This window comes from Ips typographus, linkage group LG7, assembly GCF_016097725.1.
Source record: "Ips typographus isolate SLU linkage group LG7, UJ_Ityp_2.0, whole genome shotgun sequence".
Lineage (NCBI taxonomy): Eukaryota > Metazoa > Arthropoda > Insecta > Coleoptera > Curculionidae > Ips > Ips typographus.
Window position 1 is genome coordinate 6,581,784 of NC_138428.1, and position 17,484 is coordinate 6,599,267.

Genomic DNA, 17,484 nt, shown 5'->3' on the forward strand with positions numbered 1-17,484 from the left:
CATCATTTTCTAAGTATAATTGAATTGCTTCTAGCATATTCTTATTATTTAAGCAAATAGCGGAGTATTTTAGGGCCAGAAATTAAGCTAGAATACAGTTTTTTACCATTTTGACTTCTTCAGGAATCTACAAGAGGACATAAGCTTCACATACGTTACAAACGAAATAGTAGAAGTTCTTTCATACCGTCAGCAGATAATTTGTCAGACTATTAAAGGTTCTAGAGAGGTCATAATAAAGGCCAGCCACAATCTCTCCATCATTTGTTCTCTTGTAGATTAGTATGTCCGTTAGGAAGTAGGCAAGCAGTTCTTGAGAGAGTATCTTGAATCTATCTCCAAAACTGATTTTTTCTATATTAAATAAGGGTTTCACAACCCCGATTTAATTTTGCCTCCGTATCCAAAGGTGAGGTCCCTAAGGTTGCCCCTAGATATTCAGATTATAGAAATTTTCAAAAGTAATCAAATCCAAATGTTCGTTTGACATGTTTTAATAAGGAATGCCAAGAAATTTTTACGGACTAAATTTCTAAAGCGTTACTATTCAATATAAAATAGACTAGACAATCTTATTTACAAAACTTAAAACTAATAATATTCTACTTGCCAGAAGGGAAACTTGAAAGTCTTTATGGGTACCCACAGTCCACAGTTCCGATCACCAGTGCAGATCACCTCTAGTAGATCTTTTCTTTGCCTGTGTGTTGATCTTCCTCTGCTGTCAATTCAGTGCCCAAACCTCAGTGAGACTCGCTCCAATCACTTGCCTGATCAGGACAAACTTTTTTATCCGTTAATAAGGCAGACGGTCGAAGACGGTCAGAAAGCTCCGTCTCCTGCCACACTATGTAGTAGTCCCAAATTCTGCAACCCGCACCGTTCTTTTTCTTTTTGGAAAATAGCTCAAACGTAAGCTGTTTCCAAAAATCTGCTAACCATACAACGCCCTTCCAGCCTCTTTAAAGGTTTCGGTCCAAATGTCTGAATTACTGGGGGAAGTACAAACTTGGAGACAGACACTCCTAGACAAACACGTTTCCCAGCCTCTTCAGAGCTTCTTCCAGGTCTTTTCTTTTTCTTTTACTATTTGTTCTCTTGACAAGTTTTTGAAGTTTTTTTTTTCAATCTGATTGATTTTCAAATTTTTTTTTGTAAATGACGCCTACTTACACCTATGGCACTAATTAGTTTTGCTCCTGGTCTAAAACCTCGAGGACCTAGAGGAGAGAACAACTGGAGAAGTCTCTACTCTTACGACAATCATCCATTGGGTACTCACCGGTTTCTGGATGTCGTTTTTCCACCTCGTTCTCGGTCGTTCTGGGGTTCGTTTTTCATAAGAAAATGTTTTAAGCACATTTTTAGAATTTCGAAACCTAAAAAACAATACAAAATTTAGTAGAGTCAGGGAGAAAAGCGGTATCAAAGTTTGAACTGCCAGAAACACAGTTTGTAGAGAGAGTCATGGACAAAATCGCGTGTAAAACCCACTTGGAGTGAGAAAATGGCTATTTTAGACACATTTATGAAATTCTCATTAAATTTTCTATTCAAACACCTGAAAAAACACTACAAAATTTAGTACAGTCAGAGAAAAAATCGGTGTCAATTTGGAATTGCCAGAAGCACAATTTCAAAGGACAGTAATGAACAAAATTGCTGATAAAACCCTCTTGCAGTAAGAAACTGATTGTTTTAGGTACATTTTTGAAATCCTCGATAAATTTCCTATTCAATAACCTCAAAAAGCAATACAAAATTTGCTACAGTTAGGGAGAAAAGTGTGAGTGTGTGTGAAAAGTTTGAACTGCCAAAATCACAGTTGGTAGAAACAGTCAGGGACAAAATGGACTGTAAAACCTATTTGGAGTGAAAAAATGACTGTTTTAAGCACATTTTTATAATCCTCATTAAATTTCCTGTTCGATAGCCTAAAAAAACACTTTGAAATTTAGTACAGTTAGGGAGAAAAGTGGGATCAAAGTTTGAACTGCCAAAAACACAGTTGGTAGAAACAGTCAGGGACAAAATGAACTGTAAAACCTATTTGGAGTGAGAAAATGACTATTTTAAACACATTTTTATAATCCTCTTTAAATTTCCTATTCGATAGACTAAAAAAACACTTTAAAATTTGGTACAGTTAGGGAGAAAAGTGGGATCAAAGTTTGAACTGCCAAAAACACAGTTGGTAGAAACAGTCAGGGACAAAATGGACTGTAAAACCTATTTGGAGTGAGAAAATTACTGTTTTAAGCACATTTGTATAATCCTCATTAAATTTCCTATTCGATAGACTAAAAAAACACTTTAAAATTTGGTACAGTTAGGGAGAAAAGTGGGATCAAAGTTTGAACTGCCAAAAACACAGTTTGGTAGAAACAGTCAGGGACAAAATGGACTGTAAAACCTATTTGGAGTGAGAAAATGACTGTTTTAAACACATTTTTATAATCCTCATTAAATTTCCTGTTCGATAGCCTAAAAAAACACTTTGAAATTTAGTACAGTTAGGGAGAAAAGTGGGATCAAAGTTTGAACTGCCAAAAACACAGTTGGTAGAAACAGTCAGGGAGAAAATGAACTGTAAAACCTATTTGGAGTGAGAAAATGACTGTTTTAAACACATTTTTATAATCCTCATTAAATTTTCTGTTCGATAGCCTAAAAAAACACTTTGAAATTTGGTACAGTTAGGGAGAAAAGTGGGATCAAAGTTTGAACTGCCAAAAAAACAGTTGGTAGAAACAGTCAGGGACAAAATGGACTGTAAAACCCATTTGGAGTGAGAAAATGACTGTTTTAAACACATTTTTATAATCCTCATTAAATTTCCTGTTCGATAGCCTAAAAAAACACTTTGAAATTTGGTACAGTTAGGGAGAAAAGTGGGATCAAAATTTGAACTGCTAAAAACACAGTTGGTAGAAACAGTCAGGGACAAAATGGACTGTAAAACCTATTTGGAGTGAGAAAATGACTGTTTTAAGCACATTTTCATAATCCTCATTAAATTTCCTGTTCGATAGCCGAACAAAACACTTTTAAATTTGGTACAGTTAGGGAGAAAGTGGGATCAAAGTTTGAACTGCCAAAAACACAGTTGGTCGAAACAGTCAGGGACAAAATGGACTGTAAAACCCATTTGGAGTGAGAAAATGACTGTTTTAAACACATTTTTATAATCCTCATTAAATTTCCTATTCGATAGCCTAAAAAAACACTTTGAAATTTGGTACAGTTAGGGAGAAAAGTGGGATCAAAGTTTGAACTGCCAAAACCACAGTTGGTAGAAACAGTCAGGGACAAATTGGACTGTAAAACTCATTTGGAGTGAGAAAATGACTGTTTTAAGCACATTTTTATAATCCTCATTAAATTTCCTGTTCGATAGCCTAAAAAAAACACTTTGAAATTTAGTACAGTTAGGGAGAAAAGTGGGATCAAAGTTTGAACTGCCAAAAACACAGTTGGTAGAAACAGTCAGGGACAAAATGAACTGTAAAACCTATTTGGAGTGAGAAAATGACTGTTTTAAACACATTTTTATAATCCTCATTAAATTTCCTATTCGATAGACTAAAAAAACACTTTAAAATTTGGTACAGTTAGGGAAAAAAGTGGGATCAAAGTTTGAACTGCCAAAAAACACAGTTGGTAGAAACAGTCAGGGACAAAATGGACTGTAAAACCCATTTGGAGTGAGAAAATGACTGTTTTAAACACATTTTTATAATCCTCATTACATTTCCTGTTCGATAGCCTAAAAAAACACTTTGAAATTTAGTACAGTTAGGGAGAAAAGTGGGATCAAAGTTTGAACTGCCAAAAACACAGTTGGTAGAAACAGTCAGGGACAAAATGGACTGTAAAACCCATTTGGAGTGAGAAAATGACTGTTTTAAACACATTTTTATAATCCTCATTAAATTTCCTGTTCGATAGCCTAAAAAAAACACTTTGAAATTTGGTACAGTCAGGGAGAAAAGTGGTGTTTAAGTTTGCGTGAGGATTTGGCGGATACGTCATCCTTTTAGAACATTTGAGAAATCTCCTTTTTTCAAGTGCAATAACGCTTTTTTGAAAGTCGATAAAAACGAGGAAGGCCTGTTGATCATATTCCAGTGATTTTTCTATTAATTTCCGTAATATGTGAATATGATCAATCGTCCTGTACCTTTGCCAAAGCTCACTAAAAGTTCATATTATTTGTGGATTTGGCAACCGCGTAACACATCAGTTAATGCAATGTAAAAATAACACTTTGAGTCGATATTAATTGATGCACTAGACGATTAAACTACGCATTTTTGGCAAATTGTCAATAAAAGTCGAGTGGCATCACATCCGTATAGTCTTTAGGATTAAATTCTTCGATATCGACTTACGCAATCACATTTCGATCGATCGATTTGCGTCCGTCTGACTAAATTAAGCCCATGCAGGAGTATACATTGCCCGGACGAGACAAATCAATGTACGCTGAATTCCAGGATCGTAACAAAGAAAAATGTAAGTTAGTGACTGTAAGTCTTAAAGACACTAAGAAAGCAATTTTCAAAAATTAATATCTCCAAAACTAGACAGCGGACCACCCCCAAAGAAAAAACAAAATTCCATGGAGTCATTCACCAGGTGGAAAAAGAGGAACTAAGAAGAAATAACTAACACAAATCCGGGTAAAATAAAAAATTAGAAGTAACTGAGAAGCAGAGAGCAGAATAAGTCAATAAAAAGGCAATAATTGAATTAAGATATCAAAGATAAACAATAATTAAATATAATAAGATAAGGTAAGGTAAAGCAATAATTAAAAGCAAAGGTAAGATAAAGTCAATATTAATCTGAACACTAAAGCAACGTTGAAATTCTCTAAGTACCGTATAACCTTTGCTGTCAGTAGTCGGAAATGACTTTACTTTTAAATGACATTTCTATTTAGTAAAATGCTTACAGTTTTAATGTGACAACTCAGAATCTTAAGAAAGGCTTCCAGGCAGCACTTTTGACTATTAAAATACAGAAAGAAACCTTCTGGTTATAATTTAACTACTGGAAAACAGTAAGAAGCTAACTATTTTCAATTAAAGCCTTTCTAGCAACAGTTTGACAATTTCTATTTAGCAAAATACTTACAGTTTTAATGTGACAACTCAGAATCCTAAGAAAGGCTTCCAGGAAGCACTTTTGACTATTCAAATAAAGAAAAAAGCCTTCTGTTTATAATTTAACTACTGGAAAACAGTAAGAAGCTTCCTGTGTTCAATCAAAGTTTCTCTAGCAACAATTTCGCAATTTCTATTTAGTAAAATGCTTACAGTTTTAATGTGACAACTCAGGATCCTAAGGTAGGCTTCCAGGCAGCACTTTTGACTATTTAAATAAAGAAAGAAGCCTTCTGTTTATAATTTAACTACTGGAAAAGAGTAAGAAGCTTCCTGTGTTCAATCAAAGTTTTTCTAGCAACAATATGGCAATTTCTATTTAGTAAAATGCTTACAGTTTTAATGTGACAACTCAGAATCTTAAGAAAGGCTTCCAGGCAGCACTTTTGACTATTCAAATAAAGAAAGAAGCCTTCTGGTTATAATTTAATAACTGGAAAACAGTAAGAAGCTAACTGTTTTCAATTAAAGCCTTTCTAGCAACAGTTTGACAATTTCTATTTAGCAAAATGCTTACAGTTTTAATGTGACAACTCAGAATCTTAAGAAAGGCTTCCAGGCAGCACTTTTGACTATTAAAATAAAGAAATAAACCATCTGGTTATAATTTAACTACTGGAAAACAGTAAGAAGCTAACTGTTTTCAATCAAAGCCTTTCTAGCAACAGTTTGACAATTTTTATTTAGTAAAATGCTTACAGTTTTAATGTGACAACTCAGAATCCTAAGGAAGGCTTCCAGGCAGCACTTTTGACTATTCAAATAAAGAAAAAAGCCTTCTGTTTATAATTTAACTACTGGAAAACAGTAAGAAGCTTCCTGTGTTCAATCAAAGTTTCTCTAGCAACAATTTGGCAATTTCTATTTAGTGAAATGCTTACAGTTTTAATGTGACAACTCAGAATCCTAAGGAAGGCTTCCAGGCAGCACTTTTGACTATTCAAATAAAGAAAGAAGCCTTCTGGTTATAATTTAATAACTGGAAAACAGTAAGAAGCTAACTGTTTTCAATTAAAGCCTTTCTAGCAACAGTTTGACAATTTCTATTTAGCAAAATGCTTACAGTTTTAATGTGACAACTCAGAATCTTAAGAAAGGCTTCCAGGCAGCACTTTTGACTATTAAAATAAAGAAATAAACCATCTGGTTATAATTTAACTACTGGAAAACAGTAAGAAGCTAACTGTTTTCAATCAAAGCCTTTCTAGCAACAGTTTGACAATTTTTATTTAGTAAAATGCTTACAGTTTTAATGTGACAACTCAGAATCCTAAGGAAGGCTTCCAGGCAGCACTTTTGACTATTCAAATAAAGAAAAAAGCCTTCTGTTTATAATTTAACTACTGGAAAACAGTAAGAAGCTTCCTGTGTTCAATCAAAGTTTCTCTAGCAACAATTTGGCAATTTCTATTTAGTGAAATGCTTACAGTTTTAATGTGACAACTCAGAATCCTAAGGAAGGCTTCCAGGCAGCACTTTTGACTATTCAAATACAGAAAGAAGCCTTATGGTTATAATTTAACTACTGCAAAATAGTAAGAAGCTAACTGTTTTCAATCAAAGCCTTTCTAGCAACAATTTGACAATTTCTATTTAGTAAAATGCTTACAGTTTTAATGTGACAACTCAGAATCTTAAGAAAGGCTTCCAGGCCGCACTTTTGACTATTCAAATAAAGAAAGAAGCCTTCTGGTTATAATTTAATAACTGGAAAACAGTAAGAAGCTAACTGTTTTCAATTAAAGCCTTTCTAGCAACAGTTTGACAATTTCTATTTAGCAAAATGCTTACAGTTTTAATGTGACAACTCAGAATCTTAAGAAAGGCTTCCAGGCAGCACTTTTGACTATTCAAATAAAGAAAAAAGCCTTCTGTTTATAATTTAACTACTGGAAAACAGTAAGAAGCTTCCTGTGTTCAATCAAAGTTTCTCTAGCAACAATTTGGCAATTTCTATTTAGTAAAATGCTTACAATTTTAATGTGACAACTCAGAATCCTAAGGAAGGCTTCCAGGCAGCACTTTTAACTATTCAAATAAATAAAGAAGCCTTCTGGTTATAATTTAACTACTGGAAAATAGTAAGAAGCTAACTGTTTTCAATCAAAGCCTTTCTAGCAACAGTTTGACAATTTCTATTTAGCAAAATACTTACAGTTTTAATGTGACAACTCAGAATCTTAAGGAAGGCTTCCAGGCAGCACTTTTGACTATTCAAATACAGAAAGAAGATTTCTGGTCGTATTTTAATTACTGGAAAACAGTAAGAAGCTTCCTGTCTTCAATCAAAGTCTTTCTAGCAACAATTTGACAATTTCTATTTAGTAAAATGCTTACAATTTTAATGTGACAACTCAGAATCCGACACAACGGATCTCCAGGTCAGGAGCGGTACTCCACAGCGTCTGATCTCCAGGTTGGAACAGGCCTGAACTCGTCTGACCAGCGCGGAAGACCTGCCTGAGCACTGGTCCCCAAGTGGGTAAACAAAAATCCCACACCTTTCATAAGGTCAGCCTCATGGAATCAGTGGGAGACAAAAAATTCGCTAGCACATAAACCACCTTCAAAGACCATAAATCTGTCAATTGGCACTTACAATAGCAGACCACTAAGAACTGAAGACCGCATGGAAGAGCTGGAAGAAGAGCTAGGTCATATCAATTGGGATATAATTGGCCTGTGCGAGACTCGATTGCCAGAACAAAAAGGCACAGTTCTTAGGTCGGGCCACCATCAAAATAATAGTAAGACAAACCATCACATTGGAGGAGTAGCACTACTCAGCAATAAAAGGCTTAAAAATCAAGTAATCAAAATGAAATCAACTTCCGATAGGGTCATCTGAGTAATCGTAAGTGTAAGCCCCCACAAGTACAGCAAAGAACAGCAAATAGATCAACTTTATGACGATATAACCACAGCAAGAAAATGTGCGACTTTAATTCCAAAATGGGAGATACGAACACAGACAACATTCCAAACAGAGGAAACTTTGGGCTAGGCCCCCCAAACGAAAGAGGCGAGACGTTAATTAACTATCTCCAAACAGAAAATCGTTTCTGCATGAACTCGTTTTTCAAAAAGCCAGCTAACCGAAGATGGACATGGAGAAGCCCAGACTCACCAACTAAAGAATGGTCGAGCTCCTGGTGAAGATAAAATCACTAGTGGAATGATAAAACTGGGAGGCACAACCACAATGGAAAATCTTGACAAATGTCTTCACATCGGTAATATTCAAAGAACATGCCAAAATGCCCAAGCCATCTTGTTACCAATTAACAGAGGTGTCTGATAAGGAGACACAATATTCCCTAAGTTATTTACCCTTGCATTGGAGGACGTATTCAGAAGACTAGATTGGGACAAAAAGGGCCTGCGCGTGGATGGTGGATATATGAGCAATTTACGCTTCATCAGCAGTACGAAGGAAGAACTTATCGAAATGTTGGCAGACTTAAAGAGAGAGTCGGAAAAAATCGGTTTAAACATGAACATCGATAAAAACAGCAAAGTAAAGTTTACTGCACCACCAGGAAGTTGAAAAAGCTGCTTTGAATTAAATTTTTCAAAAACTAGGCCCCACGTTGGGCGCCAAATTGCTACACGTAAAGTTGGTTTAGAGCATGAGTTTAAATGTTAGTAAAAAAAGCAATAAAATAGTAAAATCGAAATGTAACAGTCAAAATGTAATACTCAAGAAACCTTCAGATGTTCAGATAGTCTTTTGTTCCAAAGCAAAGCATAAACACAACAAAAGTTACTATAATCAATGCAGATGTGAACCAAGTGAGCTAATTATCGTCACATATTTGAACCCTAACATCACTAAAAGTTTATATTATTTGTGGATTTGGCAACCGCGTAAATGATTAGCAAATGCCAACATCAGTTAATGCAACGTAAAAATAACACTTTGAGTTGATATTAATTGATGAAAAAGAAGATTAAACTACGTATTTTTGGCAACTTGTCAATAAAAGTCGAGTGGCATCACATCCGTATAGTTGTTAGGATTAAATTCTTTGATATTGTAGAGATATTGGGTTTAAGGGACTGACAACAGCAGTTCACTTTAACAACTTTATTAAAATATATTAAAGAACTTAGGATGATTAAAATAATAACAGGTGAACATTTTAAAACACCTAATTAGGAAAAACCGCATAACCAAAACATCAGATAGACGGACAGACAACTGTCACACGTCACGAAACACTTAGGTTAGGTTTAACTTCTAAACTTAACTAGGAATGGGCAAATTTGAAGGGAAATGATTGCTTATTTCAACAGATATCGACTTACGCAACTACATTTCGATCGGTCGGATTAGCTAAATTAAGTTCAGGCAGGAGTATACATTTCCCGGACGAGACGAATCGCGTAAAAATAACCCAAAGTACAACCTAACAATAGCTGGCAACACTTAAAATAACTCAGTGGACCGTTGGTGTTTGGATCGTCGGCATGCCAGGACAAATTACGTGCGCGCTTTAAATTGCTCTGAAACGAAAAAGGAAAGTAACGCGTCTGGAAATTACCTGGAAAGAGTACGGTCCACTCAAACCCCCTCTAGCGATGGAAAAACAAAATTACCGGCGTTCGTCCTTTTCCGGGCAAACGATCGCGGATCGGTCCCTTTCGGAGGGCGCCCGACGTCGTCCGAGAAAGCCCAACGTGTCCCGGGACAGCTCGACCGGATCGAGCGTCGCGTCACTGGACGTCCGTTGCGCATGTCAGTATTACAAGAGTGACGCATTGTTGCCGGATCGTGTCAAGTCGAGGCCGACCAGTTATCCGGTCGGCAATGTTGCCAATCATGCGGAGAAAAGCGCGCCAATTACTAAAACCGTTCATTTCCGGTTGGTGGTCGTCAGTGTTGCCAAGTCAAATATATTTAATGGCGGTAGAATAATCTTCATACTTCAAAAACACGTCTTGTTTCGAAAGCTGTATTAAACTGTAATTTTTGCAGATTCTAGCCATTCTAGACATATATCATGTGGTCTCGAAGGGTAATTCTTTAAGTTGGTCACGTGACGGCTTGGCTAAATTATCTTCTGAAACCACGTGATATCTGTCACTAATGTCAAAGTGGACTGGAACCTGCAATAATTACAGTTTAACACAGTCTTCGAAACAAGACGTGTTGAAACAATAAAAATAGCATTATTTTTTGATCTACCGTTTTTTGACCGATATCTATTATCTACCGCCATTAAATAATTTGACCTGGCAACACTGTGTTTTATTCGTATTGTAAGCCTTTTTTGTAAAATTTATTTTTTGTGTATGTATTTGTCTAGCTAATACTTCCGTTAGACGACCGTTTAAAGCAAAATTGCTTCTTTTTATTCTTGTAGAAAAATAATTTAGTTTGATATGATTTAATAATGAGGTTTTGTTCTTTTTAACACATATAATTTGCAGAGACCACGAATACGAACCGATCAGTCCTCCAGACGAAATGACGGTGAATGTGGCCGTAGTAGACGAAGGTAACGATCCCAAAGTAATCATAAGCGCCGTTGACATCCTCGACGAGCCAGTAGAAGAGAAGAAAAAATCGTTCTTCCAAGTCCAGGTATGACTTTTCCATCTCAAACTCATTTAAATCTCACTAAAACATTTTTTAGTTTGACAAACTGAAGGAAAAGAGGGAAAGACGCAAAAGTCAAGACAGCGAAACCCACTCCAAATCCAGCCGACAAGACGTAATGGACATTCCAGCAGAGATTCCAGGCAAACCGGAGGGTCCGAGCAAATTGCAAGCCGCCTTCAAACAGGGCGCCGAACAGATTAAAACTAAATCTAAAGTGTTGAGCGACAAGTTGCACAACATTCACTTGCCCAAAGCTCCGGAGTTTAAAAAACCCAACTTTAAGGGCTTTAAATTTCCCAAAATTCCAGATTCGGCTGTGATCCACGTGCCCAATATTAGCTTGCCAGGCGCCCGCAAGATTACCGAAACTAAAACGGTCGAAACGAGGCAATATTCGACCGAGTCGAATGCAGGTAAGATTCTATTGGTGGTCCAGTTTTAAGTGTCAATAATTCACCATTCAATAGCTCTTTCCTTTTCCAAGCTTTTCCATTCATTCTGCCACTCACTTGTCACCCAATTACTCTTCTCTTTCACTATATTCTTCCTCTCCCGCATTCTGACTCCTCTCTAGTCTGTTATTCACTCAGCCACCTTGCTGCTCCGTAAATGTACCCCCCATCTCGACGAGTTTATGCAGGCTGGTCCGCTGAAGCTGTTCAACCGCCAATACATACTACCTCTTGTCCCTTCCCTGTTGCCAAAATCTCTACCCACCGACTGTTTCCTATCCCCTCGTCGTACCATCCGTTTCCGTTTCCGCTCTCCATGACCAAGCCTACTTCCGTTCTTTCCCGCCAAGCTCCTCATCTCGCAGCTTCCTCTCCGGAAAAGGCCTGTCCATCTCATTCTCTCGCTCCCGCTCGAAACCTGAAAGCTGCGGCGGCGAACAAATATCATGGAGGTGTTCCACTGATGTCCGGTAGCACCTGATCAGTACAGGAAGTTCTTCTGCGCAGCCCCCAAATGTCTCCTTACTTTACTATCATGTGCCCTGTTTGAAGTTTTGTTTGAATTGTAGCTTGTTTCAGGACAGTATAAAAAGTATCGGTGTCAAGACATCTCGTGTGTGGATGGTGACAGATGTACTGCGTCCTGATTAGATCTATTATACCTTATCTTCTTCATTCAGTTTCTTTAGGAACTTCAGAATCTTGAGGGGGTCAATTCGAGGTATTTCTTCCACAGTCAGCAGTGTGTTCAATCTTCTGTGGTTTACAGCGTAACACTTCAGCAGGTTGTGGTGGGGTGTCTCTGGATCTTCCCCGCAGAATCTGCAAGTGCTATTCTCTTCTAAGCCCAACTCTCTTAAATGATCTCTCAGTCGACAAAGCCCCGATAGAAGTCTCAGTCTTGGAAGTCTTTGCCAGTGCGTTGCTCTCATTTCTTCTTCAGATTTATTAAGTTCTTTCTGGACGTATGCGTTTCCAAAGGCGCAGAATGGTTCTGGACAGATCAGTGGCGTTGATGATGCCTCTTTTCGTGCCAGACTATCTGCTTGTTCCCCTCTACTGCGATGTGCCCCGGAACCCAGAGGAGGGTACCTTGTTGTTCCTTCCTAGATCATTCAGTTTTCCAAGGCATTCCAAAACCATCATCGAGCTGATGTTAGATGAGCTCCGATATTTTTTGTCTGACTGAAACTGGCCTCTGGGTTCAGAGTATTTGGTGCGAGGCAAGACTCCTGCTCCAGTTACTCCAGTTTAGATCCGTCCGTATACCTTATTATATGGTATTTTTTCCCAATGCTTGAGTGGATTCTCTACTCCAATCTCTCTTGGTGCTCAGTTCCGTTAGAAATTGTTTTTCAAAACAGACACTTCCTGATGATTTCCAACCTGAGATGTGCTCTCCAAGCAGTTCATTCTGGTTGCGAGGTCCAGAATAACCTCTAGTGCTGCTGTTGGAGTTGATTTCATGGCTCCTGTTAGGGTATGCAAAGACATGCAATTTTCCTTGTTGTGGCAAGTTCGGTTCTGCCATGCCATACTGCTGCACCGTAGGTGATCATAGGTCTCATTATCATGGTGTACGTCCATCGCAGTACTGGTAGGTTACAACCTCACGTGATAATTTTGCCTTGCTGGCGATCTTTTCTACATCGATCAAGTCTATGGTGAGTCCTAGATACTTAACCTCTTGTCGCCATCCCGTCTTCCTTAAATGCCTTCTTCCTTAAATGATCTGGATGAATTTTCTTGATCTTGAATTCTAACCAATATTAAATTCAAAACAAAACAACTTTAGTTGAATTTAATATTGGCTATAATATTTTGTGGTTTACGATCTATGATTCATTTGATGTAGATGACTCGGAACTTCGTCAATCGAAACGAAAACGCAAGTTTGATCTGAGTTTCGGGGGGACGTTTCCCCGTTTCAGGAAAAAGAGCCAACCTAAAGAGGAGGTGGCGTTTGCTACCGTGCCACGAGCCAACAAATCTCAAAAAGGCAACGTGTTGAGTTCAGAAGGCAGCAGCAATCCTACGGAGCTTGAAGAAGGTACAGTAAAGTTGTCTTGGAATCTTTAGCTTTTAAATGTCTTGAATGTAGAACAAATGGAAATCGAGAGATTGCGAGCCCAATACGGAGACGATGACTTTGACAGACGCTTTTCCGGCCCTGTCGAAGACTACGAAAGGGATGAGAACCACGAAATCAACCGAGAGGATTATCTGAGTAGATGGCAACATGGTAATTTTAAAGATCGTCCTGATGGAGGTGTTTCTGAAGAGGAGCGCATTATTGGTGAACTGGTCGAGCAACGTTTCGGAAAGCTTCCACCAAGGTAAACAAACTAGTGAATTACCGGTAAAGTAAATATTTTACAGTTTGACACCGTTTTTCTCCCTGACTGTACCAAATATTTTGTGGTGTTTTTTCAGGATAGCAAATTTAATGAGGATTCCAAAAATGTTCTTAAAACAATCATTTCCTTACTCCAAGTGGGTTTTACAGGCGATGTTGAATATTTGTTTTAAGATTACACCCATTATTAGTACAAATATTCCCTAAAACTAACAAGAATACTAATCCTCTTCATTTAGCTATGTTAACGAACCGGAAACATTGGAAGACCGTCTACGACGCGACGAGGCACGACCACCCTACATCGAAATTGAAGAAGAAGAGTTCGATATTCGCATGTTGGAAAAAACTCAAATGGTAACGGATCTGGACAACTTGGAGGAAGATCAAGGTGCTTCTAGTGAGGGCAGCGGCAGCTTGAGGCGCAGAGGACGCTTAGGCCAATTGGACATCAACTCTGATGAGTTCTTTGTGGTGCACGAGATTCGGGAAGGATTTCAAACGCCCGCCAACGCGTTAGCACAGATGAACGAGTATGACCCGATCGGCTCCAACCGGAGTTTGCCGATGCAAATGCGCGAGCCACCTGTAAAAGCTGAAAGGAAGTCAATCAAAAAGCCGAAGAGGAAAAAGACTCCCCACGTGTCTCAAGAAGAGATACCTGTAAGTCTAACATTTACCTAGTACTTTGCCTCTTAGCTGGTTATTCTAACATCTAAAAGTTCTTAATTAGAATCCAAACACACAAAATTTGGCTTTTAAGTTACTTAATACTTTAGGGTGACGAAGATGAGTCTATGGAAGAAGCCATTTCACCGTCCAAGCCTAAAAGGCGTAGCAAAAGACTTAGGAAAAGGCTAGAAGGAGACGAGGTGGTTGTTCCGTATCAGCAAACCATACATCTTGAATCAGAGTTGCCACGTGGACAGAGGTTACTAAAAGAAAATCTATTTTCCTGTTAAGCAACAGTTTTATCATTTTTTCTGTTTCGATTTCAGATTTGATTTCCCTAGGGAGAGTTTGGGAATCCTTGGAGACGACGAAGGTGATGATTTGAACAGGCCAAGGCAATTCCATCAGGTAAACTTGTGTGTATTTTCTATACAGTTGGTGTGAACATTTCAGTTTTCAAGGAGGTACTGTTGACAGAGGTACCCAGTGAAATAACAAATTCACATGAAAAGACTATTAAACTTTATTGTGTTATAATAAAATGATATATAACCTAACCCAACAAGTTAAACGAGACGTGCGTTTATTACTTTAATACAGAAGTAGAATCAAACCACTTAATCGGTTTGTCAGTTAAATAAAATCATTTAAACATAATTCCCCAAGTAACACTTTGAACAATAACTTTTACATGCACAAAATACTACCTACAATAATTAAATAGATTGTACTTACATTTGTTAGACGATGAGGGCAGCTTTCTGGAGGGTTTGGCACTCGCGATTATTGTCATAAAGGTTCGTAAATTATTTCGTTAATTTACGAACCCGGTGCGGGCTACAGAATTCGGGACTACATACTGTGGCACGAGACGGAGGCTTCTAACCGTCTCCGACCGTCTGCCTTACTAACGGGTTTTGAACCTTATTTATACCAAATCGGTTGTCGCTCATTTTTTATATTCCTTCATAGCAGTAGCGGTGATATGTCATCGCTAAAATTAAGTATAATGCACTACGTGCATTCTGCTTGCCTCGTGCATTTATTATTTTACCATTCTCAAATATTTTTATTATTTAAGTTAATAAGTCCACCATTTAAGTTAATTTCCATTCGTGACAATATCTAACTTGTATTCAACAGGTACAACCGAGTGCTCCGCCCAGGAAACATCGCAGTTTAAAAAGCCTCACTCAATCTGAAAACGAATCGATTTTGATGGAGGAGCCGGATGTGCAACCTCCAAGACGTCCAAGCCGGAGATCCAACTCAAACACGAGCAGTTTGTCCAAATTCTCGACAATACCGGGATTGCAGGGTGTTCAGCCTTGTGTGGAAGAGCCTTGCGTTCAGGACATTAGGGATTGTATGGGTTACGCTATTGTAGACAAGACAAAGCAACGAGAGCCGCCATTGCCGCCACCGAGAACGCCACCACCAAGAAAGAAGCGCGATGTAAGTACTCTCTCTCTTTATACTCTATATGTCCTTGAAATGACTATACAACGCTTAACCACAAATTTTTTGGCCAAAAAATACGGTGATCTAAGCAAACTCATCAATTTGTCAGTTTGGTCACATTGCAAACCCTCTTCGAACTAAATTAGTAGAACTTGTCAATTTGGCTACATTCCAAACACACTTTGAACCAAATTGTTAGAATTTGTGAGTTTGGCAACATTGCCAACAAACTTTGAACCAAATTGGTAGAATTTGTCAGTTTGGTCCCGAACCCAGAACAGTTAATAATCCAACAATTTGGCACAGGTAGAGAAATTTTCAACTGTGCCAAGAAACTTGGGCCTGAACCGATCAGAAAAAGCTCCGGTGCGACCTTTGCGCAACTACAGCACCTTGAGCCACGTCCGAGGTAGCAAACCGGAAGACTCATCACCTTACGAGAACGACAATAAAGAAAATGAGGTTGTAGTTTTGATTTCAAATTGTTTATTTATTTATTCCAATTCCTTACTGCCAGGTAGTACGAGCGCATGATGAGGAGGTGACAAAAGACCTGGTATCGGGGGAGATAGTGCAGAAAATGCGACAAAGACCACTTCCAGCACCACCCAGGCCTCCGAGGAAACCCAAAACTACTCGACGTTCCCTCCAGGACATAACTAACTCTAATATACCGCAAGTTGGCTCCGCCAGTAAGGAAGAGAACGTTAGCACACAAACTGAACCTTTGCCACCCGATTTTGTCTGCCAAGAGCCCTCTGATATAGTAATTCCGCCCAGAACGACCCAAAGTGACGTGGTGGTGCAACGTTTCGAACTTTACGATCCTCGTGTACGTCGCGAGTTGATCACTCCTACCCAATACTCGTTTGAAGAGACTGTGACTCATGGTAGTTTGGTGGTAAAACCGTTGGATGGCAGCACAGTCCTACCAGACCACCAACTGTCAAAGGAACGTATCGTTCCGGTGAGCAAAGAAACATCTGAAGACGAAGAACCTTCGGAAGTTCCGGAAAGTTTCAAGTTGCTCAGAGATCCGCCAGGCGAGCCTAAAGTTGTCAAAGCGGAATTAATTCAGGTCAGTGTTCTTTTGTTCCACATTCCGCACGTAATAGTACAGGGTGGTCCAGTTTTAAATGTCAATAATTCACCATTTTATAGCCCATCAAAACATAAGTTGTCATTTTGCTGAAAAATGCTTCCTAAGGAAAATACAGTCCTTCAAAGCTCAAAAATGTTTTTGTAGACAGTTTTCATAGTTTCCAGACAAATTGAAAGACTTTAGTCTTGAAAATTGACTTAGAAACCAGTAAATTTACTTTAAAATGGCGAAAATTGACTTAAGAAGCTTAAAAAATTTTTTTGTAGACAGTTTTCATAGTTTCCAGACAAATTGAGAGACTTTAGTCTTGAAAATTGACTTAGAAACCAGTAAATTTACTTTGAAACGGTGAAAATTGACTTGAGAGGCTTAGAGATGTTTTTTGTAACCAGTTTTCATAGTTTTCAGACAAATTGATAGACTTTAGTCTTGAAAATTGACTTAGAAACCAGTAAATTTACTTTAAAGTGGCGAAAATTGACTTAGAAGCTTAAAAAATTTTTTTGTAGACAGTTTTCATAGTTTCCAGACAAATTGAAACTTTAGTCTTGAAAATTGACTTAGAAACCAGTAAATATACTTTGAAACGGTGAAAATTGACTTGAGAGGCTTAGAGATGGTTTTTGTAACCAGTTTTCATAGTTTTCAGACAAATTGAAAGACTTTAG

General features: G+C 38.1%; 1 protein-coding gene and 1 long non-coding RNA gene across 4 annotated transcripts in view; one reads left to right on the forward strand and one right to left on the reverse strand.

The window, feature by feature from the left end:
* LOC145731618 (uncharacterized) overlaps nt 1-17,484 on the forward strand; it is a 46,223-nt gene that overhangs the window by 20,710 nt on the left and 8,029 nt on the right. For all 3 annotated transcript variants that reach the window (XM_081983476.1, XM_081983478.1, XM_081983477.1), the window contains exons 12-21: nt 10,602-10,755; nt 10,808-11,186; nt 13,081-13,275; nt 13,327-13,561; nt 13,821-14,244; nt 14,361-14,512; nt 14,580-14,661; nt 15,397-15,708; nt 16,021-16,176; nt 16,232-16,792. In XM_081983476.1, coding sequence (XP_081839602.1) covers nt 10,602-10,755; nt 10,808-11,186; nt 13,081-13,275; nt 13,327-13,561; nt 13,821-14,244; nt 14,361-14,512; nt 14,580-14,661; nt 15,397-15,708; nt 16,021-16,176; nt 16,232-16,792 — 2,650 coding nt within the window. The remainder of the gene's footprint in view (nt 1-10,601; nt 10,756-10,807; nt 11,187-13,080; nt 13,276-13,326; nt 13,562-13,820; nt 14,245-14,360; nt 14,513-14,579; nt 14,662-15,396; nt 15,709-16,020; nt 16,177-16,231; nt 16,793-17,484) is intronic.
* LOC145731626 (uncharacterized) lies at nt 7-9,746 on the reverse strand. The gene is made up of 3 exons (XR_014178834.1): nt 8,936-9,746; nt 1,283-1,379; nt 7-1,220 (listed from the first exon to the last, which is right to left on the reverse strand). It is a non-coding gene; the product is annotated as an uncharacterized LOC145731626 (long non-coding RNA).